Here is a 25,946-nt window from a genome sequence, read left to right as displayed (position 1 = left end):
AGCAAATAAGTAGCTGGTAATTGGTATCGAAATATTTTTGTTAAAATAGGAGATTTTTAATATTATGAATATTTTTTATGGAAATTAGTATATTCTATTCATTTGGAAATTTTAATCAATAAAGAATATTATTTATGAATATACACTTTATTAATATTACATTTTTTATGAAATAATGAATATTTTAATTATTTAGGCTTTTTATTTCATAAAAATAATATTTATAAATTAGATTTTTTATAAATTTAGGATTTTTTATTAAACGTTTTATTTTGATCTACTTATTCAATTTTTTTACAAATATTATTATTTTTATAATGTAGGGTTTTTTTTATTAATATTTCATTTTTATTAATTTAAGTTTTTTACAAGGCTGGGCATTAACGAGTTGATAAGTTAAAAGTTAAGTTAATTTACTTATTAACTTAGTTTAACAAGATTTGTTAACTTAACTTTGAAATTAATTGAACCAAAAAATATTTAACTTAACTGAGTAAAAAAAAATCATTAACTTACCCAACCTTGGATTTTATTCCATTTTTATACTTTTTTTATGTTTATAGATTTTTTTTATTTTATTAATTTTTGTTTTTTTCAATTAATAATATTTTTTATAAATTATAGACTTATTAATTTAGGACTTTTATTAAATTTGGAATTTTTTATTTAACTTTTTATAGATTTATTCAGTTATTTTATTCTAATTAGATAAAAATCTATGTTTAATATAAAGTATTCTTCATTAAATAAATAAAAAAATATAATAATTCTATATTAAATAAAACAATCTAATAACTGGAATAAAAACGATCATGAAATGAAAATCTTATTTGGTTTAAAAAAAGTCAAATTGAGAACAAAATCCTATATTGTAATTATAAAAATGTAATTTGAATAAAAAGTTTGAAGTTATAGGGTTAAAATGGGAGGCTACAGTTAAGTTACCCCCCAAGTAAAAACTTTTTTTGGGGGAAACTAAAGCCATACAAATTCTAAAAACTCACTAGCAAATTCTAGCAAATAAGTATCAATTTTTCCAAAGAGGTGTGAAGTTCCTGGGTTAAAGTGGGGAGCCCCCCTCAAGTTGGCCAACTTCACACACTTCTTTCTTTTAGGCATAATTATTATTTTTATTATTAATTCAACCATTATGTTTTTCAGTAGGTATGGACGTATGGTAGAGTGGTAGACACAAAATACTATATATTAAGATATACATATATATACAGAGCATACGAAAATATAATACGGGACGTCTGGTCACTCTATCCAAAATGTTTTTTTTAAGTATTCAATATATTTATTTAATATATAATTAAAAGTTTCAACGTGATGCCATACAACACGATGCATAAGGAATCCACCGTCAACTATATATAGATTGCGTTAGAAGTAACTGGTTCAACAAGCAGCGTATTTTGTTAAAAAAATTAGGGAGTATCAACCTAACCTAACAACCAGCCTTTTATTTAAATCATTATTTATTATACACACACATTCATACAACATGATATACCACAAACAACCAGCTGGTCAGTATCCAGATGATAATATTCTAAATATCTAAATGATACATCATGCATAAACGAATGCATTCTTATTATCGTAATTTTCTTAACGTTTAATATTGCAAGAGCAATTACAAATACGGGGTGAATTTTTTAAAACATCACTTATTATTTCAAAAAGTATTCATGTTTTTGAAAATATTTTTACATAGTTTCAAGTTGTTAAAAAAAAAAAAAACAACAATTTTATTAAAAAATTATATTTTTAAATAATTTTTATCTTTATTTTTTTTAGTTTTTACTTTTTTGAATGACAACATATAGTTTTAATTTCATATTCAAAAGCAGAATAATTTTCTGAGTATTTTGATACATAAAATTCGAATTTAAGGCGAGTAGTTTATGAGTTATATTTATTTAAAGTTTTGACAAGCGGAATAGTGGACAAACATTTTGCGGTGTATCCCCGTACCATTAGATTAGGTACTCTCAACTTTTTCCTCGGGAACACCACATGGTTTTATTTTTGGTAAAGCAATAGGAATTCCATCTTTTTTCATATTTTTCTTGCATAGAAAATCCAATTCCTGATATTCTGTATTAGTTAATTTAGTTTTAAAATTCAAAATAAATTTTCCTCTTTCAACTTTAATGCATACGATATCCTTCAATAAAATACGATTTTTTTTTTGTAACTTTTGAACTGACATAAAATCTTTTCCAACTGTAAAATGATGTATGATCCATTATGTTCACATCAATTTTTCCACTGTTTGAACTTATAACAACATGTTCAAAATCATTAAAGTCATATGTCTTTTTTTGTTTTTTTTAAAGCTTACCTGATGATGAAAACTATCAGCACTCATATATGTATGTCTTGGTTCAAAGTAGTATATTTTAATTGTATTAGTCGATACTTCACACGAGTTCACAATATAAACAAGAAGTATTAGAAGACACCAATTTTTATTCTGACTGGCGCCATTATCCAGCCAAATTTGAAGAGTTGAAATATCTTTATGTTTTTTTATAAACGCATAAAACTTACTTATGATATCTTCTTTGTTTCGCCCAGTAGTTCCTTCATGCCAAATACAAGCTAGTGATTTAATATTGGAATTAAAACCAACAGGAACAAAACTTTCGTGGTATGCAATTATACGCCTTGTAAAAATTACTTTTTCAAACATTTCAGCTCTTGGAAGCATAATCACTTTTTGTAAATCTGCAGAAACTGTAACACAATAATTAATATTATCTTTTTGTCTTGAATGTATTTTATACAGATCTCTAGCATCTGTTTACTTTGTCTCGTATTTTTTCCATGTAATACATGTTTCACAGTCTTCTTGAATTGAATTTTTATTGTGTTCATGTAAGTTGAATTATTCACATAGTTCACACTCTTCATGTCCTAGGTTAGTAAAAGACATTTTTTTTTCTTTCAATTTGCATCTGTATAATTCATATGATATATTCTGATTTGGATGTTTGATTAAAAAGTCTTGATGCATCATTACAATGTTGACATCACCGGGAAAATAACGAACATTATGAGCATGTTCGCGCCTATAGTGAGAAATTGTTGGGTGAAATGACTCTATATGTTCATTAAATTTATATTTATTGTGAGGCTTATGACCTCTTTTAACAAGTTCAGGTATAATATTTTCTGGAGGAGTTTTATTGAGTACATTGTATACTACCTTGTCATTATTTTTTTTAAATCCTAACGTTGTGAAGAAAAACCATTTACATACATCGAAACATTTAAAATTGTTATTAGTTAAGCGATAAATATATGTTTATTTTTTCGGTTAATGTTTGCATTAACTGATCTCCGTTTGACTTCTGTTGGTATACATACGTTCAAAATAAATTGTTTTCTTTGATTAGTATCCATCTTCCAATATTAATCATTAAAATTACATAGCGTCGCTCTCCAGATATATTAGTAATACAATTCTTTTTACAATTATTTACATCACAAAATTCAAGTACCTTGTGTTTTAATACAGTTTTTTTTTTTTAATATCCTTTCTTTTTTGAACACTGGTTTTGAACTTTTTACGTTTTCTTTGCTTCCCAGACTTCGTATAAAGTTCAACTGAATACTCTGTCGCACTACCCACTATGATTGATGGTCATGGTTCTTGACAAACTAAATAATAATAAGGAAAAACAATTAATAATTAAATATAATTTTCTCAATGATAAATATTAATGTCTAGAATAGTAAAATCGTTACCATTTTCACACAAGTAGTTCATCAAAGATAGAATATTTTGTTCATTATCCGAATAATCCATATCTACTTCAGTTGAATCATTATTGATTACTTCAACTTCTAAGTCATCATCAAATTCTCCCAAATGTCTCTTATTTTCACCAGGTGGTATGTAGTCTTTATCTTTATCCGAATCATCCAATATAGAGTTCGACGAAATGTCTATATTTTTTAAAATACATTATTTTTTATATTTGATTTGAGTTAATAATTAATATTGACTGGACAAATATGTTTTTAATTAAATGATTACTAATTAGGTAATATGTTATGATAGATAACCAAGATAAAAGATTATTTAATACATATTATAACTTTAAAATGTAAATTATAATGTTTAATGAATATTAAGTTATCAAGTTAGCAAGTAATCTAAAAAAAAAAAAATTGTTATAATTTATCAAGTATAAATTATTATTAATATAAAAGACTTACAGATAATATAAGCCCTCATTTAAAATTAAATAAATGTACTCCTTATTTCAAAATAGTCAAAAATTTAAGGAAGTATTTAAAGCACTTCAACTTAAATTTAAATTTAAAATTGAATGTAAATATTAAAACAGATGTCTAAAAAATATTTAAAATACTATTTAGTAGGATTTACTCAATAATCAATACATACACAATTTTGATACTATGACATAGTTAAATTTGTAATAGTGGTATTATTAGTATAAAATATAAGTACTTACTACTTAAAATAAAAATTTCATTATCAGTGTGTTTTGTTTTATAGCCCAAGGTGTCATAATTTTCTTCTATAAATTAGAAATAAAAATTATTATTACTCCTAAAAATCTACATGATTGTTTTATAATTGATAATTAAGGTAATTAAAATTTAACCTGTATGTTCAGGATTATTAGATAATTCAACTATATCAGTTTTAATGACATTATTCAAATCTTCATGTTGATCATAATGTGATCGTAGAGGTAAATCATTACTAGAAAAAACATCTCTTCTAATACCATCCAAGTTATCTGTAAATAAAGTAAAAACTGTATTAAATACAATTTAAACTAACCTTTTATACTTGTTTTTTTCACCAATACATTTTTATTATTTTCCAATTCTGCCAATTTGAATATCTTTTTTCCACGCAACATCATATTGTAATAGAGTATCAGACTATAATATTCACGTTTATTATGTTAAGTATAAAAATACGCTCATGATAGGTAACTAAATTAATTTAATATAATATTAATACAATAATAACATATTAAAACGTATTACGTGCTGTACAACATTGGACGATTGAAGATAATGATAATGATATAAAAATAATATAATATTAAAATAAACAACATTTATTAATAGCACAACCATGATAATAATATATAATGGTCGTTGTGCCAAACCATAGAACAATATAGAAGCTGATTGGGATCTTGTTTATCTATGATCTGAAGTCTGAACTTACGAAAAACATAGAAACGTTTACCCTACCAAACCACAAGCACAGAATTAATAACAACCAGATTACAGCACTGTCTTCTAAGACCGTGGTTAACAGTATGTTAATAAATTATTATAATGTATGATAATATGATATTGTGTGATACGGCTAGCAAATTATCATCAATACTAAACGAAAATACCGTATTTGAGCAATACTAAGCAAAATTACCGTATACTGTGGTCAGTTACTGCCTTTTTGCTTAGCATGTGTGTGATACTGTTTTTTTGCTTAGTATCATTCATATATTTGTAAATACGTACATGTTTAACCACGTTTATTACAAAAACTATTGCATTTACGGTATTTTTGCTAAGGAATCAAAAAATAGGCCTTAAAAACGATTAATTTGATATAATAAACTCATTTTTCAAATTTTGTCGCTTACTGCCTTTTGGCTTAGGAGGGCAGTATACATACAAATTATGAACTTTAAAACTCATTAAAAACTAAAAGAATTTTGTAAGAAATTGGTTTAATAAATAACCAAGTTTAGAATATTGTTTCCATAGAAGCTAAAATTATCATACAAATATTATAATTTTCTAGACTAATCATTACTAAATATTTTGTTGAAAATGTGTTTTACACTTGTAAAATATTATAAATTATAAGGCCTTGTGAGTTATGACAGGCCATGATGAAAATTAAAATGGCTTATTTGATTCGATCATAATATTTTTAAAAAAACTTAAATTAAGAATTTAGAACAATACAATAGATATCTTATATACAGTATATTTATCCATCAAACAAATATAATTAAACTAAATAATTAATCAGACTTCTGATTTAAATGGCACACATTACAACAATATACATTGGTTGTGAAATCAGTTCATGTCGAAAGTAGGTACATAAACCGTACACACCATACATAAAACATATTATAAGAAAAATAATCGTCACGAGACGATTTCAGAGTATAGCTCATCACAGCGCTGTAACAATTTGGCGATGGGCATGACGTTGTACGGAAACACGCGGTTCTCGTAAAGCCGCAGCATCTTCAGCCGAAGTCTGATCAATAGTCCCATAGCGTCATCCAAACCAGTACCAAAACTATAGAAAAAACGTAGGGCGTCCCGGCAAGCAGCCTTCAGCACACGCAGGGCGTACGGCAGAAAGTCACTCTCGTCGGAAATGAGATAATCTAGCAGCACGTCCGGTTCATACGACACGCACTCCAACAATTCGGCGAAGCCAGCGAACGGGTCAAGCAGCGGCTGAGCGTCAGGCACAGCGTCCGCGACGTCCAGCGCACACGTCAGACACTCGATGGTGGCGTCATCTCGGTCGCTCATCAGACGGACTGACCACCGACAGAACTCGACTTCGGTCGCGTACAGCATACTGGCCTTGACGTACGAGTCCAAACAATCGACTACGTTTCTGATCATCTTTGTCACAGCGGCGTCTCTGTTATCTTCAGAACCCAACATCCGACTGTTGCTGGCGACGAACGCACGCAACGAACGCATCGCTAACAGCACAGTCTCCTGCAGTAAGACCTTCATCCGGCCATTATTTGGACCAAAACCGCTCGCTATTTTGCCCATGAAGTACAACAACCGCCGCCGGGTGAAACCGGTCAATACACACTCCGCCAAGGCCACACTTCGGGCCGTCCACCAGTCGTTCGTCGTCCGACTCGTGGACATCTGTAAACTGGCACCGAACAACCGGACCGTGTTCAGCCACACCAGCGATTCTGTGTCCGTCCGGTACAACAGCCACTCCAGGCTAGACAGTTCCGAAAAGAACTGATCGCGATTCCGGTATGCTGAGCTCGTGGACCGGAACGAGCGAAACACCGCGGTCCACAGTCTAACAATTTCAGCCAGATCGTAATTATCACGATCGGCGGCAACCGTCGTTCCGTTTTCGCACACTACGGTGTTCACGACGTCCGACCACTGGTCGTTCAACCGGTCCATCAATAGCACCTTGGCGTCAAGGTCATTTGCAACAGGTGTGATACAGCTTACTTCTTCGCCACCGTGGCGACAACACGTTCGCACCGTTGAGATCCGTCGACTATCACACTTAGCGTCAAGCACGCGCGTCAAGACGTTTATAGCTGCGGCGGGCGACCGTCCCGTCGCCGTCGTAATGGTCAGCAAAACCTTGTCAATCAGGTGTGCCGGCGAATCACCGTCGTCGTCTGCACAGCTCAATACTGCTTCGGTGATCACACATGCGGCCACATACCTAACGTGGTCATCCTCGGACGCCAACACAGCTAGTAATTGGTCGAACCACGTTGTGCTGGACAGCGTTGCTGAACACGCACGCTCAACGGTTGGACAACAGTTCGAGTCTGCGACTGGTTGTTGCTGTCTGCGGCGGCGACGCGTAGACAACAGCAGACGCATTGCGCTCAGATGAGATATCATGTCTGACGGCGATGCGCTCACTTCCCCAGGAAAAGCGACTAACCACCGGTACTCATCGGCGGACAATTGACACGCACAGCCGTTTAACAAGTACCATTCGATGGTCTTCGATGTTCTAAAAAAAAAAAAAACCAACACGATTAAACGATTATATAATATTATTATAACTAAATGAATCTCAAACTATTATCATATTATATAGTAGTTATAACATTTTATAATTTGTATACGTATATTTGTTTTAATCTTAACCATACACAATTGTCTATGATCTAAATTTGAATCTTAACCGCTACCTCTGATGCGTTAAAATAGTATTAAAAATGTTAAAAAATAATAAATATTATGATTAGTACGAAGGAAATGTATAACAATACATTTTGCATATAATATATTGAATACAGTTTATACTCAATGTATGATATAGATTATACTATTAAAATTTATAGGTACATGGTTTGAAAATTGTTTATTTACATTTGTTTACTCGATTTATATAAAACTGTTTGATGCAAATTGACAACATGTATCATAATATAGGACTAGTCCTATCATTAGGTACCTCAAGACAAAATATATAAATATCTAAAAATTTATTTTTCAAATTTCAAAAAACAAAAAAGTAGAAACCAAAAAATGCTTACATTTTTAATGTAGTAAATCAGTGACTTTATTTCTAGAATAATATAATTCTTAAAACACTCATAAAAATTAAAAAATTAAAGTTGAAACAAAAAGCACATTTCAATTTTGCTGTTTTAAATACATTACAGTTTAGTACTAAATTATTCTGTTATTTTTTTATTATATCAACATTTTATAATATTTAATAATATAAAATGTATATATTTATCATATAAAAGTAATAGTATCCATTTAACAACATAATTTTCTGTGTCTATTATTTAATATTTTGTAATGTCAAGTTAAAATATATTATTGACACAAAATGTGTAGCTTTTTATCTCTTATAATTGTATAACTATTGTTAATAATTATTTTATCTATTGTTAATTGATGACATATGTTATTGTTATGTTTAATGTTTATCTAAACGTTTATTTTTGCCATATAATAATACTAATATAATATTTTAAATGAGTAGAAAACAATAAAACATAGATCAAAATGAAAAAGTTTGTTGGTGTTTTAGGAAAAAAGTATTTGGTGATAATAATATTGGAAATCATGTATTTAAAAAAAAAACTAAATCAAAATACATTATTTTTATCCATAAGTTTTATTAATTCATTTTACAAAATAAAAAAGTATTGCTTGTACTTAACCCTGTTGAGATTATTTAAAATTGTATAACATAGAACTAAAGAAAAAAACACATTTTAACATATTTCATAACATATACATTTAAAATTAATGTCTCAAAACTATTTAGTTCACCTGCATAAAGAAATTCTTAAATTTAATTTAATATATGAAGATTATTATGAGCGTATAACATGGTTGTAATAATAATTTCTAGTTCTTTTGTAAACAATTTTTTATTATTATTTATAAAAATTAATTAATATTTGTACAGATGAGATTGCAATTTTAATTTCATAACCATATTATAAACTAAAGAAAGAAAAATCGTATCAAGAAAAATTATTTCATACAAAAGATAGTTGTTTTTAATAAAAAAAATAAAATCACTTCCCTCTTTAGTTCTTAATGTACTTCTTCTTGATGATACATTTTATCACCGGTAACTTGAAAATTATAATATGTATCTTGAGTTAACTAGAAAATCTGCAATAAAAAATACAAATTATCAAACTAAAATTAAGTTAGAAAAGTTGTTTTTAGAATTCTAAATTTTAATAGTATTTATTAACAAGTAAGGAAAAATATATTATTTAAAAAAAAACTACTTAATTGTATTTTGTAATTTATGATCTGGTTAAAAAAACTGAATTTTCAAGCAACTACAATAAAATTAATTTATAATAAATTATTAGTTTTTTTTTTCACTTACATCATTAACAAAATTATCACTTTATATATGTAAAATTTTTTTTTATTTCTGAATAAGATGAAACCTTATGTAAAATTACAAATGTTTTAACTTTAAATTAACAATTTTAATCTATATCAATGTATATTATATTGTTTACTGTAGTTTTAGGTTTATTATAACACATACTAAAAATTAATAACACAATATCTATAATCAATAAGTATTCAAAGTTTAAATGCAAATATAAAGCTAATTAAAACAAAATTTTAAAATTTGTTAAAATTGGTAAAAGTCAGCTGATTGTTGATTAATATCAATGTACATACTTATTTAAAAATTTAATTATATATTATAAACATTAAATAACTATTTATAATATCTAATATAGTAAGTTGTAAGAAACATTTTAAAATGTCTTTTTTAATTTATAAGAAAATTATACCATTATATAGTGTTTATGTGAGTGACTTGATATAATATGTATCTAATGCCTATATATCCTATAAAGATTTTTCGTAACAATCATAGCAAGTAAATTAAAACTAAATACGCTAATCTTGCATGGTGTGGACCGTTACAAATTAAATTAGCGTAGATTTACCTCTCCTAAACTATGCTAAATACAGAGTATGTAATATGTATGCTAAGTTTAAAAAATATATAGATTAAAATAAAACATAGTACATACAAATTTAAATTTAAACGTCTATTAATCATGATATTATTATAATAATTTATTTATGAATAAGCTTAAATTATATCTATTATTTTATTACTTTAGAATTTTGTTAAACTGTACTCTTAAACACTATCATCAAACAGCTCTATAAAAACATTTATTTTATACAACACCAGTATAGGTACTCCAAAACATTTTAATTTTAATTTAAAGTGTCTATCCTTTTTATAGTACTTATATACTTGTATTGTAAGTTTAATTTCACATATATTGTAATATTAAATTCTGAATTATTTTTTGAATACATAAACGTTAAATATAACTATGCATATTTTATTATATTTATAAACGCGTAACATTTTTTAAATGTATTTACAAATACCAGTGAACATAATTTTTCAAGATAAAAGTTGATTAATGAAATACAATTGTATTGTGATATATTACTTTACCTGCAGTCTACCTTCTAAGACATTGCTCATTGCTCATTTTTTTTTCTAACTTTTAATAAACAATAACTAAATAAGATTGTATAATAGGATGTCTCAATTCATAGATGTTATCTTCAAAACAACATTGTAAGACAAAATATACATATTACAAGCATGCATAGTTAATTAAATTTAACATAATATAATATTAATGAATTTTATTTTGGCTATTAAAATCTACTTTAAAATTTTAAGCCTTTGAATTAAATTAACTTTATTATTATATAATTAGTATCACAGTTGAAAATCTGTCCATGATAGAAGAAAAGTAACTAAAAAAAATGATAAAATATTATGAGTATATGTCTTATTCAATTTAAACTTATGCAAACGATAAATTAGTGATGGAAGAATCTCAAGATAGGTTAAAAATATTATTCAGCAAACTGTATAAAGCGGCATCAATAATAGGGTTACACGTAAACAAAGATAAAATGGAATAAGTGATTTTGAATAGACGAGAGTTACCGTTATGTCAGTTCTATTTTATCACTATGAGTTTAAAAGAGAAATTTCAAATGCTTTGGTACTATTTTGACTGAAAAAATGATATAGCAAACAAGCAAGAATTCAAGGTGGAAGTAAATATTATTATGGACTTACATAATTACTAAAATCACAAGCATGGTCGCGAAGAAGGAAAGTACAATTATTATATATATCCCTGATATATTGTTATATACTGTTATATTGTATGAATCTGACCAAGGATGATATAACTGGTGAGTAGATATGAAAAAAGAATATAGAGCTGGAAGCACTATAATATAGTGACTATATAGTAATTCAGACATATTACAGGTTATCAAAAGAGGAAGACTACGATGGGCTAACCATTCTTGGAGGAACCAAAATCTATTATTACATGCAGTGATAGAACAGAATTCTGTAGAGGAAATCATTAGGAAGACTAAAAAAGCGCTAGGAAGATTCTATAAAAAAGGATGTGGAATAGATAGGAAGAAGTGGAATTGGAAAAATCTAGGGTTGAACAGGGAAGAGAGGAAGAAGCTTGTTAGTGAGGCAGAATGATCTTAAAGGCCCAATAAATCTAAAAAGAAAAAGATGAGTAAGAAGAGTATATGTCTAATGTAAAATCAAAATCAAATAATATTATAGGAAAACTTTAAAATTTATATAGCTTGATACAAAAACGTGAATTTAATAAATAATATAAAAATAAAATTTTTTTAGTGTTCTCAGCTATTTAACCTAATTTTATTTACCTCTATTATAATAATTAAAAGACTTTATTTAAACTTACGTTTCATCATCACTGTCGTTATTGCTGACTTGATTATTTTGAGTGACAGGCGGATCTACAATATCATTACATTCTTCAGAATTGTCAGGTGTACTTTTAACCAATTCTTTAAGAAAATCAAGGCGGCTATCAGAATAAATACATTGCTTTCTAAAAAAAAAAAAAAAAATAGAAAATTATCAAATGCTATTAATAATTATTACAATAATATTTAAGATCTTACAAGTGGGCAAGAGTAAGAGTCCTTGCACTTTTTTGCATTGTGACATCACCAGCTTTGACTAAAAGAGATGAAACAAAAAGTTCCAATGCTCGAGGTATACTTATCATTAAGGATTTTTATAATTTAAAATATAATTAATAAACATTATAGAAAAACATATGTTTTTAAATTTTACCAATGAACATCAAATGCAACAAAAATTTTAAATATAATTTATTATTATAAGAGTTTGAATATATTTTTGTTTTTTATGCTAAACAATGTTACAAATATAAATTTTAAGGATAGATGCTGGGATTTATTTTAAGACCACCAATTAAAATAAGTATTTTTACTTGACCATTATTTTTTTATAGTTAAAGGGATTCAATGTAGAAATAAAAGAAAAAGAATCAAATACATTTTTGTAAAAATTATAATACAAGAATTCTAAATTCCTAAGGAAGGCAATGAAAAAATTAACTTGATTTATTTAAGTTAAATTAATAGTTCACAAACTATATAACTACTCGTATAAGCAAATATTAGCTAAAAATTCAAAATGTATAAGAAAAAAAATATGAATTAACTCAATTAAAAAAAGTTGGTTATTTTTTTTAAATATTTTGTTAAAAATCCATCTAACATTATTCTTTTTATTACACAGTAGTGTGTATTTGTTATATTTATGTCAAATAAATTATCGAATCGAATATTTATTTGTTCATTTGTATTTAAAATTATTATTTATACAGAATGATTAAAAAAAAAAAGAATTATTTCATTAAATTTAAATACAATTTTAATTTAAGGTATTATTTTTCAAATTAACAGTAAATAGTTATTTTGTTACAATGAATACATTAACTAGTTTAACTAATTCAGTTAAGTTGGTAAGAAACTTAATCAACTAGTTATGTTAAATAGTCATACATAATTAACTTTTTAATTAGTAACTTTGCTAAATTTAATGAACCAATTACTATATTCCTGTATCATTAAAAAAAAAAATAGCATGAAAATGGTCAAAAAGACCATTTTTATTTTAGTATTGAGTTTTGGAATGAATATCCCACAATTGTTGTAGCACTCATTTCTGAACCAAGTAATATTTTACATTTTTTAGTAATTCAAATATATGTAAAAAATTAAAATCAATAGTAAAAAACTATATTCTATATTTATTATAATTTTTTTAAATACATATATGTTTATAATATACTTTATAAAATTATTTTAATTAATATATTCTATTTTAAGAAATGGTTTGATGTTGTTAAGACTTTAGTCGTGTAAATTTATCACTTATTATAGTTATTATACTATTATTTATTTAATGATGGGGCATACATTTTTCTCTACAGCTTGTAAAGAAAAATTTCAATGGTAAGTTGTCTTTGATTTTAAATAAGTTAAACCTCTATATAATAGACAGTCACACTACCATTAAATTTATAATCGATAATAGTTTAGCAATGAGACAGTAAATAACAATCATAAAATGTATAAATGTATAAACCGTTATTAATAAATAATGCTAGATTTTATTTACTATAATTAACAATAATATTATGAAATATATCAACATTATATTTTTAAATGTTAATATTTAAATATAACTACATATACCTAGTACCTATGTAATTATTAAAATAAGTATTAAAAAGGATATAAATCATAACTGGAACTGGTAATGCAACTTTACCAATTTCATCATCAATTCTCATAATTTTTTTGATCCTTCCCTAAAAAAAAAAATCTTAAGAAATACAAAAATTTAAACAATATGGAATTAGATCATCTAAATATTTTAGAACAGTTTAATTTGTCTAAGAAAAAAAAAATATTTTATATTTTTATTTATTTTATTACTGGACATTAACCACAATTTTTAGATATTTCAATAAACTAATCAACATAAGATAATTGATCTAAAAGAGAAAATTTATAATTTATACTTACAGCTGGAAATCTAGCATTATATTTCCTCTTTTTGCTGGGCATTTTGTTGTATTGAAAAATATGTTTGATTTTCTTGATTTTTCTGGTTAAAATTAAGCATGTGTTATTAGAAAGCTATATTTATTTATACATAAAAAAATAAATAATACGATTGGTAAGTAAACATTTTTATAATGGAAATAATCTAAGACACCTTAAAAATTATTTATAATAACTAATTTTAAAATGATCTATTACATTTTTTTAAAAATATTATACAGAAATATAAGATAGAACCGTCAAATATTTATTTATTTAATCTATTAAACTAAAATATTGAATAGTCTCCCGAAGTTATGTTCGACCATAACAATACTGATAACGAAACAAACGATATTATCAGGTGATTCGTTTTCCCTAAATGATAAATATTTGTTTTTACTTATTTGTCATCTGCTATTAGTCTTAAAAAAAGTCTGTACCTACTGATTGAATATTCAAAGATGCTGTACCTACTTGATGTAGACGATACTGTTTGGTATTCTGGAAATCTGTAATGGAAACCATACAATTGTGAAAATGGTTAGAGATGTAATATCACCAATTAAGTGGGAGAAACAAATTGTTGGGACGAATTTTGTAGAGCAAAAAATGTGTCAGTGTAATCATACCGAGTTATCATAATTTGTGATAGCGGCGTGTTCACGAAACAAATAAAATAAAAACGAACGAATTTCATAATATTATTATCACGGAAACTTGAATTATCTGTTCAGTTATAACGAATTCGGATGATAATGATTATGTTGATAACGATATTACTATCATAAACATAACATAATAAGCTACCTTCATAAGTAGTTTTTACTGTTATTGTTGAAAACCGCGGTTAAACTATTATCTACGATATAAGATCGTGTTTTTAAATTTATTCATTGGAATTTATTTTACAAAGTGTTGAATTAACCAAGTGGTTAACGTGCACTCTAATTGTACAAGTTCGTCGATTTGAATACCCAATTTCAATTTTGTAATTTCGTTACCTAACCTTCACCATGATTTTCCTATGACATATTGGTGATAAACTAGTTACAACAGTCAATATTCCACAGTTATCGTGTAAGTATTTTTAACTACTGATTTATTGTTGGTTGTATGTACAAGGAAATGTTGGAAATCATGGCTTTCATCGGTTTGAAATCTAGATTTTTGTACAACTATTTGATGTATGTTGTTCAATTGATATATATGCCTTATATTAACCTAACCAGTCACTGCAATAACAGCTTTTCATTACTCCTTTAGTTCTTTAACACTAACATGGTTTATTATGCAAATAATAGCGTGCATATATAAATGGTGTCTCTACAACTGATTGCTACAATAATACTGTATGTTAATGTGTTATACTTATAAATGTCATTTGAAAATACACCACCATGCCATTAACTTTCATTTCATTTATAAAAATATGGTTTAAAGCCTGGTGTCTTTTTCACCCTTGTTATTGTCTTCACAAAACAGTGTTTCCAATTGATATTCACATTCTTCCTTGTTCTTTGTTGAATTTACATTACATTATTATATCTCTCTATTCATATAATGAATTGAATGTGTGTACATTGCATGTACATAATGTAACTTCAATACAATATGGGTAATATGAAAATGTATTTTATCATTTTGAAAAATCTTATTAACTCTTTTGGGACTAGTTAAGTTTCTAAAATATGGTAGGACGATACGTTTTTCTATCCAGTGTTGAACGCAATAACCAAATTTATTTACATTTTTTTAATTACAAAAGTTTCAGATAATAACAAGATATTACTATGTCGAATTTATTATAATATACAAGATAAAAAACAAATATATAATTACAGAGTTACAGATTACTAAAAGTAGTTATTTATCAATTTCCAGAAAACTAAAAATGTAAAAAGATTTTATTCAACATTTAATTGATGCTAGCTTTCTTGTATGGAGAACATTATACTTAGTCTTTGTATATTCAACTGAAATAAAATTGTACATGTATTTCAATCTTATCAAACAATTTAAGTGATTTTTCAAGATGAGTGGTGTTTATTGTATAGTATATAAAACAAGTATGGTACCTTAGAATGATATATGTTTCATTGATTTTTTAAAGATGTAGAAAGATATTTAGTTATAATTTATAAGTTATCTTAATTTTCATAGTTTATTTTTTATTCAATGTTTATAATTTAAATTACTAATTTAATTTTAGGTGCAAAAAATGGACTCAGCTATGTCACCGCCCAAACTTAGCATATATGGATCCAGGAGTATGTTATCATACTTATAGATTGTGCTCTGCTCACTTTGACCTAATAAATACACAGACAAACGCTTTATCAAGAAAGCTAAGCCGTCAATATTTAATTGGTCTAATTCGAGTAAAATTGAGATTAAAAGTAATTTAATAGTTGAACCCATGAAACTTAAAAAATGCTCTAGTCAGATTAAAGGTGAATATTTTTATCTATTAAAAATATAATCAAAGTATAAATAGTTTAAAAAAAAATTTAAGTAAATATATATATATAAAATATAAATGTTTGAATAATTGTATAAAAATGTTATAAAATATTAGTTAAATAACTGGGAAAAAATTAAAAAACCATGAAATTCACCAAAACTTAGTTTCGTTAAAATATATATGTGCTACTTTTTTATTCTCTGGCAAAATATTTGAAAATTTGGTAAGAGGAATGAGATATTTGGAACTACTTCAAGTTTAATAGTGTAATTAGAAATGAAATATGTAAAAATGACCTATTATTTTATACATATGGTATAAAATATGGTAGGATCAATGCACTTTCAGTAGTCTAGACTGTATGTATATCAATTATGCTAATTTCTGCTCATAATATCGATCTATCGATTCTACTGAGCTTTAAATTTATAAAATTGTTAGAAAGCAACCATAAGTTGTAAACTGTGTTAATATTTTTAACTATATAATTTTAATTTATAATGTTTTTGTTTATTTATTTTTAGTCTCAATAATTGGGTAAGTCATAATGTTGAACTTTTTAATGTATGGTATAGTACAATAAGTACATTTATTCAAACAAATATAATATAATATAATTCAAAATAACAATTTAAACTAAATTGGTTAAATATTAATAAAGAATTTAATAAATTAAAAAAAATTAAAAATGTATAGTTACTTTTTGTAATGTTTGGCTACATATTTTAAATTAGTGAATTTAATTATTTTTAAAGTTCAATTTTCAACTTCTTGAATCATTTATTTTAATTATTTTATTAAATACTTCAGTTTGCATTTAAATTATTTATTTAAGACTCAGTGAAGTATCTTCTGGTATTGATATTTGATAGACATATATTATAAACAGTATTATACACCCATCCAACCATGTTTGTCATGATAACAGGATGAAGTACCTAGTGTGTTAAATTAGGCCTCCATGTTTCACCAAACCAGTATCAATAATATTCTACAAATAAATATTGGTTGGGTAACTTATTATAATAAAAAGAAAATAATTGAAAAACTACGAAAGTACAACAAGTATAATCAAAATGTTTACAGTAATACTAATTTAAACATATTTTTTAAAATAGTTTATGCACATATTTTCTATTGATTGTAATTACCGGCAATCATCGGTATGCAATACTAAAATTTTACTTTGCACCAGATTTTAATTGGTTTTTATTCAAGCATAAGATTATTTGTGGAAACTCAAAAAATAATACTGTTGAAAGTTTGAGAAAATAGATAGTATATTTGAGCTACATAGTATTGATCTCTAGTAACTTCAAAAGATTCTTACTTCTAAAATAAGAATTTGCCAATTCTATAAACGAGTCCACATTTTTACAATTAACTTAAGGGGAACAATTTCACATACTTAAAATTCCCATTAATATTGTAATTTATAGCAAAATTTTGCCTAGCAAATTAAAAATAAAATCTTTTACTTTCTGTCTAATAAATATATATTGTTCTACTAATTGTAATACAACAATATAGGTGATAATTTTCTTGTTCATTTTTAGAGTACACAAACATTATGAATAATCCAAGGAGATGTAAGAAATTTTACAAAAATAATAAACATAGAAGCTTCATCACTGAGGTAAATAATAAGAACAACTATATTTTCTAGCTTTTCATTTTATTTGCCAATTTATTCTAATGAATTATTTCAACTTGCTTTTATTTTTATGATTAACATTTAATCGTTTAATGGAATATTTAATTATTTATTAAAAGTATTTGATTTTGGTAATAATATACATTGCCATTTTATTAGTATTATTTATTTGTTTTAATCAAAACATATGAAAAATTGATTCATTTTAAAAGAGTATTGTGCTTTTTGAAATACAACAAATTGGACATCTATATTTATTATTCATTTTATCTATTTAAATTTAGTTTTAGAAGGTAGTTTAAAACTTCTAAAAGAACACAGCAGCTACCATAAATGATATAGACAATTTATTTAATAACAAATATAATTAATATTCATCAAGATTATTAATTTTTTATACCTTTACATACAAATATTATTATTTTAGTGATATTTTTTTACATAGGTTAAGTTAATGTTATAAATCTCCTATTTACAGAATATAACTATGTTTTAATTAAGGTTTGATTAGCTACTTGTTTTCATATAAGAAATATCAAAATTATGTTTTAATTATTAAATTATTAGATATATCACTTATTACTTATTAGTAGGGAATAGATTTTATTGCAAATATTTATATTTTTATTGGAATGAGATTCTTTAAATTTAATAAATAATGTGTACGATTTAGATCATTCTAATTGAAATAAACCCAAATTTATTTTACATATTTAGGTATAAGTACATATTTTAGTATTTTTTGATTTTCAACAACGTTTAACATCATTTGCTCCGTCTTAAACAACAAAATATGTAATTTTTGACTGAGATATTTTAATAGAAAAAATTCAAAAAAGATCTCTATAAATTAAATTCACTCCTTCTGATATAGTGAATAAAAATTATGCCCCTATCATATCTATTAATGTGGAGCGGTCTTATAACCGATACAAAAGTATTTTCCGACTAAACTGTTTTAATTTTTTATTTGCAAACTTACAACAATATGTTGTTTCAAAATAATATTCATAGTTTTATATACTTACATTATTTGTATTACTTTTGTTTAATATTTATAATTATAAAATATTTATTTTTTGGAATTTTTAATATCAATACATTTTTTTAATATTTACATATTTTGGATTTTTTATTCCATATTTCAAGAAAAATTAGTACATTTATTAATTTTTTTATTACAATAAAATCCATTCCCTACATGTTAGATATTAGATACTATCCACTAAAAAAATTATATTATTATTTTGAATAGTCTATACTAAAATATGAGTCTTAAAATATGTATCAGACATTTCAAGTAAATTAAACCAAATAAGTGTATAACACACTTAATAATTTATTGATTCTAAATTACTTAACTGGATTCTATTTATGGAAATTAAAGTAGTACAGTGAGTTCCGCTTAATGTGATCACTGGTTTATAGAATTATCCTTTTATTTGAATCACCAAGTACCAGATAATTGAATCATTTTTAAGAACATTCTTATCATTTTAATGGTATTTCAAACATTCACTAAAATGAAACAAGAATTTTTTTGAAAAAGTTAAAAAAAGTTATTCAAAAATATGCCGAAAACGATACTTTTCAGTTGTTCCAAAAGTTATAGGTACAATATGTACATACATAATTATTTATTTATTTTTAAATTAAAAATCATATATATATTATATTAACTGATTATGGATTTTAATTTCAGGCTAATATTAAAATGAAATTAGTAGATTCTCAAGTACAATAATAAATAGATAGTTTCTTTACTTAATTTTAAATTCATTATATTTTAATCTAATTTTAAACATACATGTAAATATTAACTCATCAATAATAATAAAAAAAAAATGTGTTATGGAATCAACTAGTTAATAAAATCAAAATGATCTGAACCAATATGATCACATTAAGCAGAACTCACTGTAATTAATTTAGTTCTGGATTAGATAACCTATATTTTACATTCAATGGTGTTCTTAGACCTGATTTAGTACACCACTATTAGTTTTATTAATTTCATCACAGTTGGTATATTAGTTTTAGTGTAGTGTTTCTCTGAATTTTATAGATACTAAAAAACAGTTTATTTCTCTATACTAGCTACTTGATGAATATTTTTCCCTATAATAGAACAGTTTTCATTAGCCTTTTACAATAACTTGGCAAAGAGTATTAATATCTTTATTTGTTTTGCAACTATATAAGCATGTAGTTTTAGATATAGATACCCAATGTTTCTATGTTTAAGTTAATATATTGTAAGTTTATCTTAATATACAATTGTATATGGTCCACAGATGTTCAAAAAATAAAAATAATAAACAGTTTGTTTTTCTGTTACAGCCTAATACTTTTTATGACAATCAACAGTTATCAAATAAACAGTTTTTTATAAAAACTAAAATGGAAAACATAACTAATACTGATGTTAAAGTGAAGAACACTATACATTTAATTGATCATAACTACTATACTCCGCCTGGTAAGGGTATATTTGTGAGTAAAAATATATTAAAATTTTGAATAAAAAACTATTTATTTTCAGTTACAGATAGCAATAATATTAAAAGTAGGTTTAATAAACATCTGTCAGAGCATAATTACTTTTCACATGGTAAGTATTTTAATTTGAAGGTTTTATTACATATTAATTATTATTTATTTTGTGTATTATTCTTAGATACAAATATTCACTATGATAAAAAAAAGAATAATCAGCATTTATTAGAACATAACTATTTTTTAGCGGGTAAATTAAACATATAACTTTTTAAATTAAAGTTAACTATATCATAATTTCTTTTTTTTTAGTTTTTAACTTAAAAACAAAAAAAGAAATCTTACATTCAGAGAATAGTACAGATGATATTGACGAAGAAGAAAATGTGGTTTGTAAGTATTGTTTCTTAAGAACTATTATTGTAACATATTAGTATATTACTAATAAATTAATAAGAATTAAAACTATTAAATAGTATGTCGATTTAAAAATGTTATAATTAATTTAAAATTTAAAATTGATCTACATAATGCATCAGGAGAAATGATATTATGAAACATTACTTAAAAAACATTGACATTTGTAAATTATAATTTAAACTTATATTATTTATTTTTTAACAGCTGATAAATACAAAGTTCCTGTTTCATATTCCATATTGCCAGGTGTTCGGCTGAACTCACAAGTTTACATGGATAACTTACACCACAGATATTATAAACATTCAAGTAGGAACAATGTAATGTAAGTATTACTAATTTAAAATTATTCATATAAAATTTCAATATTTTATTCAATATTAGATCATTTATTTAATTATTTAGATATTTAGTATGTGAAAATCAAAAGAATAAAACAGAATTTTGTCCAGTAATGGCATCTATAAGTGTAGATATGAACAACAATAGAATAAAAACAACTGGGCAACATAATCACCTTCCTCGACAAGTAGACATTTCTATGGTAAATTTAAGAAGAACGATTTGCTTACAAGCAACAAGATCTGGATCACTGTCCATACCAATTAAGCAGTTATACAATCAAGCAATAATCACGTAAATAATGAGCTGGGCTGGGAACATAAACCTTTAAAAATAAATAATCTAGAACATTTATAGTTTAAAAAATAAAATGATAAATATATTGTTAATAACATTTTTTAAATTATTTTAGAAATCCAGAAGGTGCAAAAAATTATTCTTTATCACAATCACAATTGAGTGTAAGAAGAATGCGTCGTCGACGTCGTCGTCAAGCGGCTTCAATTATTTAATATGCCTCAGATTTTCACGAGTCAGGGTTAATAAGACTCATATACTATCACAATTTACCTTCAGGTAAAATATCATTTGTGCATTAAACATAGTCAATTAAATGTTTGAGCTAAATATATGCTTAAAACCTATCCTTTATTAATGTTATTAGCCAAAACAAATGTTCTTTTACTTTTTTTGTACTGTAAAAATCACTCAATGTATTATTATTTAGTATAAATATATTTTTGTTGTATAACCCAATGTTTAATTAACCAATTTTTAAATGTACATCATCAAGTCAGAAGGTTGATGTCACTATTGATACTCTTCTCTTACATTTTTAATATGCTGTTTTAGTGTTTTGTACTATGTTCGTCAAAACTTGAGTTATACATAGATAGTTTTTACTACAGTTATATAACAAGCATTCATATTTAAACTAATCTAATCTGTGGTAATAATATTTTCATAAGAATACTACTTATTGAAATATAATTAATTAACTAAAAATTATTCTGAGTAATTTATGATATTATTATATTGTAATAGTATCTAAACTATATTCATATTATGAACCATATTCTATTGCAAACTTGTGTATAAAGGTGAAACTTCATTGTACAGCAAAAATAACCATTTCCTGATTGTCATCGACTAAAACTGATCACTACTTAGTACAGTATTTAATTTTAATAGAGTATAAAGTAATTATTTAATTGATTAAAATTTCAATTTTTGTAGTATCTCTTGTGTTAATATTATTTTTTATTTAAATTCAAATTTATTTCAGAGTATCACAATCTTTATTTTGTAATTTCGTGTGTAACTTAAATCGCTTAGTATATTTTTGTGTAAATTAAAAGCACTAAAATAATATTTGCATAGTTATGACCTTTGACTGTAATTATGAATGATGAAATAAAAACCAACGGACAGAATATAAAGAAAGCAATGACATTACAGTATCCTGATTACTTTTGATAGTTACAAAACAAGAAATAATCATCATGTAAGTTATAACATACAATTATTATATATTAACTATAATTTCATCACACAATATATGTATTTGTTTGGCAGCTATCAAAAATTGTAACAATATTTATTTTATGAAATGTATTTGGTACATTGCTTATATTATTATTAATTAAATTTGATTATTGTTGATATCATACTACTTTATTATTTTTTAGTTATTCACGTGGTTTAAGAAAATGAAGTTTTATGCAAGAAAAATGAATATTATCTAACATTGTTTTGCAGATCATGCCTTATATTATTTAAAGGTATACTATTACAAATCAAATTATCTGTCATAAAACATAAATTATATTTTTTTATTATTCTTACTGTTATTTTTTCAGCTTTTATTTCAACTGTTGTATAACTGTGTAAGAAACTTAAAAGGGATAGTTAAAATATTGATTTTACTATTAATCATTATTATTATGTATAAATAATGTACCCATCAATAAATTTAATTCACAAACATCTCATGCTCAACAATTAATAAAATAAAATATTTGTTTCCTGGGAGTTATCAGCTATAGAACGTTTGTTTTCCAGCATTAATATATTAATTGTATGAATTGGTTTGATCCCAAATGCTGTAACTACTACCAAGTCATTATAATTTATTAATTAACTTCTTAACTATACATATATGATAAATATATTATAGTATTTACGCTGATTATTTTTTATTAATAAGCGGAAAAAATTACCAAATTATTTTAAATAGTGAAAAAATGACTTTTTTTAAAAACAAAGTAACCATATATATTTTAAGGTTCTTAAGCTTTAAGAATGTTAACTCACTAAGTGAAAATCCTTAAGAGTGTGTCTCACCCGCATGTGTTGTTTCCGTCTTACCCACGTACAACATAGAACATTTTTGTTCACCAATTTTAATAGTGTGCTTATAGTTTTAATATTAAAGAGAATTGACCTATTATCAAACTTTTAGGTAAGAACATTATATGTGTTCTCATTTTGGCTTTTTACGATATTTTAATTTTTAGGTGAGTTATAAGTATAAAATTATAAAATATTTAAAAAATGCTCATAATTCACTTAAAAATTAAAATATCGTAAAAATCCAACAATAGTACACATATAATGTTCTTACCTAAAAATTTGATGATAGGTCAATTCTCTTTTATATTAAAACTAAAAGCACACTATTGAAACTGGTGAACAAAAACTTACTATGTCGTACGTGTGTAAGACGGAGACAACACATGCGGTTGAGACGTCCTCTTAATTTCAACAGTAATATACTATGAAAATAGATTAATAGATTTCATATACGTTTCTTTTCAATTTCAATATTTTTACTAAATAATTAATAGCTAACTTAGATATTTTTTAAATAGATAAACCTATGAGGATTTATCTATTATCTGTAGTGGGAAAAGTATTAACAGGATAAAAACAAATTTATTTACATTTTTTAGAAACTAAAGTTGTTAGTTCTAATATTAATATTTAAAAATGAAGTTTGTTAAGTTTTTGTTTTGCTTTTCAGTTACCCCACATTATATTAATAATAGTCAATTTGATAATAACAGAGTGTTTATATTTATATATCTGGGAATAAGTAATAATAGTAACTATAATATTAAAAATAATTACAATTTGTGTTTAAAAACTTATTATCATGATAATACAATAATATAAATTATTTTATCATTTGAATACTTCTGCAGCAGAATATGCATTGATGCGGATTATGGTTGGGGAGTATATACATACTAATGATCATTATTCATTTGTCAAACACTTCACAAAGAGCAAGACACAACTCCTTAAAAATGATACTTTCGCATTGGTCTTAAGTTATTGAATGTTTATATTTTAATTTAACTTTAAATTCAAAATGTTTAAAATTATTCATTCTATCTATGACTTCAAATAAATATCCACCAGCCCACTTAATCCTAAATAAATTTTCAGGTGCAGCAAAAATAAATAAGACTAGCTGTATCTGTGTGCACGCCTATGCTTTTGCTCCTTAGAAAACTCCACTGTTAGCTACTATCGACAACTATTGTTATTAATGGATAATAATATTACTTTCTCTTAATGTTTTAAACCATTCTTTTATTTTAAGAAAATTATAGTTATACAAGTGTATAGAATATAATTGCTATTATATAAATTATAAATTAAATTTATGTCATATGGTTTACTATTTACTATGCATCTAATACTACAGATGAAAGTCAAATATAAATACTTTTCAAGATTCATTAATACAATAAAAATCTGACATGGAGTTATTCGACTTAAATTCTAAATGTTTATTACAATTATGTTAAGTGCTGAAACATGTTTTTTTTCTGATGCATCATAAGTTAATAAAGTAAACCAAACCAATAAAATAATTTGTACTTATATTATAAAAATTAAACATTTAAACTAGCATATTACTTAGTAATCACTCGTCTAGTACAATGGAGTGTTTAATCACAAAAAATCTACAATTTACAAACATTTCTTATATTATGAGTAAATAAAAACTTAATTGTGCTTGAAAAAAATAAGTCAAAAATAAAATAAAATTATATTGCACAAAAATCAAATATTAAGAATAATTATGACAAGAAATTTTAATGTAATAAAAAAATCAATAAATGTACTAATTTTTCTTGAAATATGGAATTAAAAATTCAAAATATCTAAATATTAAAAAAATGTAAGAGTATTGAAAATTACAAAGAAATAAATATTTTATAATTATAAATATTAAATAAAAGTATAACAAATGATGTAAGTATATAAAATTATGTATATTATTTCGGAACAAAGCAATGAGAAACAACATATTGTTGTAGGTTTGAA

The 25,946-nt window shown here is 25.0% G+C and overlaps 3 protein-coding genes across 10 annotated transcripts; 1 reads left to right on the top strand and 2 right to left on the bottom strand.

Moving 5' to 3' along the window:
- Positions 1 to 1,909: 1,909 nt before the first annotated feature.
- On the bottom strand, positions 1,910 to 5,472 carry LOC113557795. The gene is made up of 5 exons (XM_026963345.1): positions 5,442 to 5,472; positions 4,647 to 4,784; positions 4,494 to 4,559; positions 3,760 to 3,960; positions 1,910 to 3,672 (listed from the first exon to the last, which is right to left on the bottom strand). The coding sequence occupies exons 1-5, from the start codon at positions 5,470 to 5,472 to the stop codon at positions 3,656 to 3,658; spliced, it is 453 nt and encodes a 150-aa protein (XP_026819146.1). The 3' UTR covers positions 1,910 to 3,655.
- Positions 5,473 to 5,985: 513 nt separating this feature from the next.
- LOC113558813 (protein lines) lies at positions 5,986 to 14,849 on the bottom strand. The gene is made up of 6 exons (XM_026964366.1): positions 14,710 to 14,849; positions 14,215 to 14,296; positions 13,925 to 13,997; positions 12,274 to 12,367; positions 12,051 to 12,200; positions 5,986 to 7,774 (listed from the first exon to the last, which is right to left on the bottom strand). Exons 2-6 carry the CDS (start codon positions 14,254 to 14,256, stop codon positions 6,169 to 6,171), a joined length of 1,965 nt encoding a protein of 654 aa, XP_026820167.1. The 5' UTR covers positions 14,257 to 14,296; positions 14,710 to 14,849; the 3' UTR covers positions 5,986 to 6,168.
- A 194-nt stretch (positions 14,850 to 15,043) lies between these two features.
- LOC113556724 lies at positions 15,044 to 25,580 on the top strand. Of its 8 annotated transcripts, XR_003405550.1 has the most exons (14): positions 15,044 to 15,312; positions 16,117 to 16,301; positions 16,445 to 16,685; positions 18,253 to 18,332; positions 20,691 to 20,829; positions 20,893 to 20,961; positions 21,028 to 21,096; positions 21,159 to 21,239; positions 21,471 to 21,591; positions 21,672 to 21,902; positions 22,021 to 22,184; positions 22,894 to 23,112; positions 23,297 to 23,389; positions 24,812 to 25,580. XR_003405550.1 is itself a non-coding variant. In XM_026961845.1 (10 exons), exons 2-10 carry the CDS (start codon positions 16,652 to 16,654, stop codon positions 22,118 to 22,120), a joined length of 924 nt encoding a protein of 307 aa, XP_026817646.1. In that variant the 5' UTR covers positions 15,044 to 15,312; positions 16,445 to 16,651; the 3' UTR covers positions 22,121 to 22,887. The 8 variants fall into 8 exon arrangements, 1 of the variants encoding a protein (XP_026817646.1); XR_003405551.1 differs by lacking the exon at positions 16,117 to 16,301 and having other exon boundaries at positions 20,899 to 20,961; XR_003405549.1 differs by lacking the exon at positions 16,117 to 16,301 and having other exon boundaries at positions 22,989 to 23,112.
- Positions 25,581 to 25,946: the final 366 nt, after the last annotated feature.

This window comes from Rhopalosiphum maidis, chromosome 3 (genome assembly GCF_003676215.2).
Source record: "Rhopalosiphum maidis isolate BTI-1 chromosome 3, ASM367621v3, whole genome shotgun sequence".
Classification (NCBI taxonomy): domain Eukaryota; kingdom Metazoa; phylum Arthropoda; class Insecta; order Hemiptera; family Aphididae; genus Rhopalosiphum; species Rhopalosiphum maidis.
Note: the sequence above shows the minus strand (reverse complement) of the source record. Positions and strands in the feature narration are given on the sequence as shown.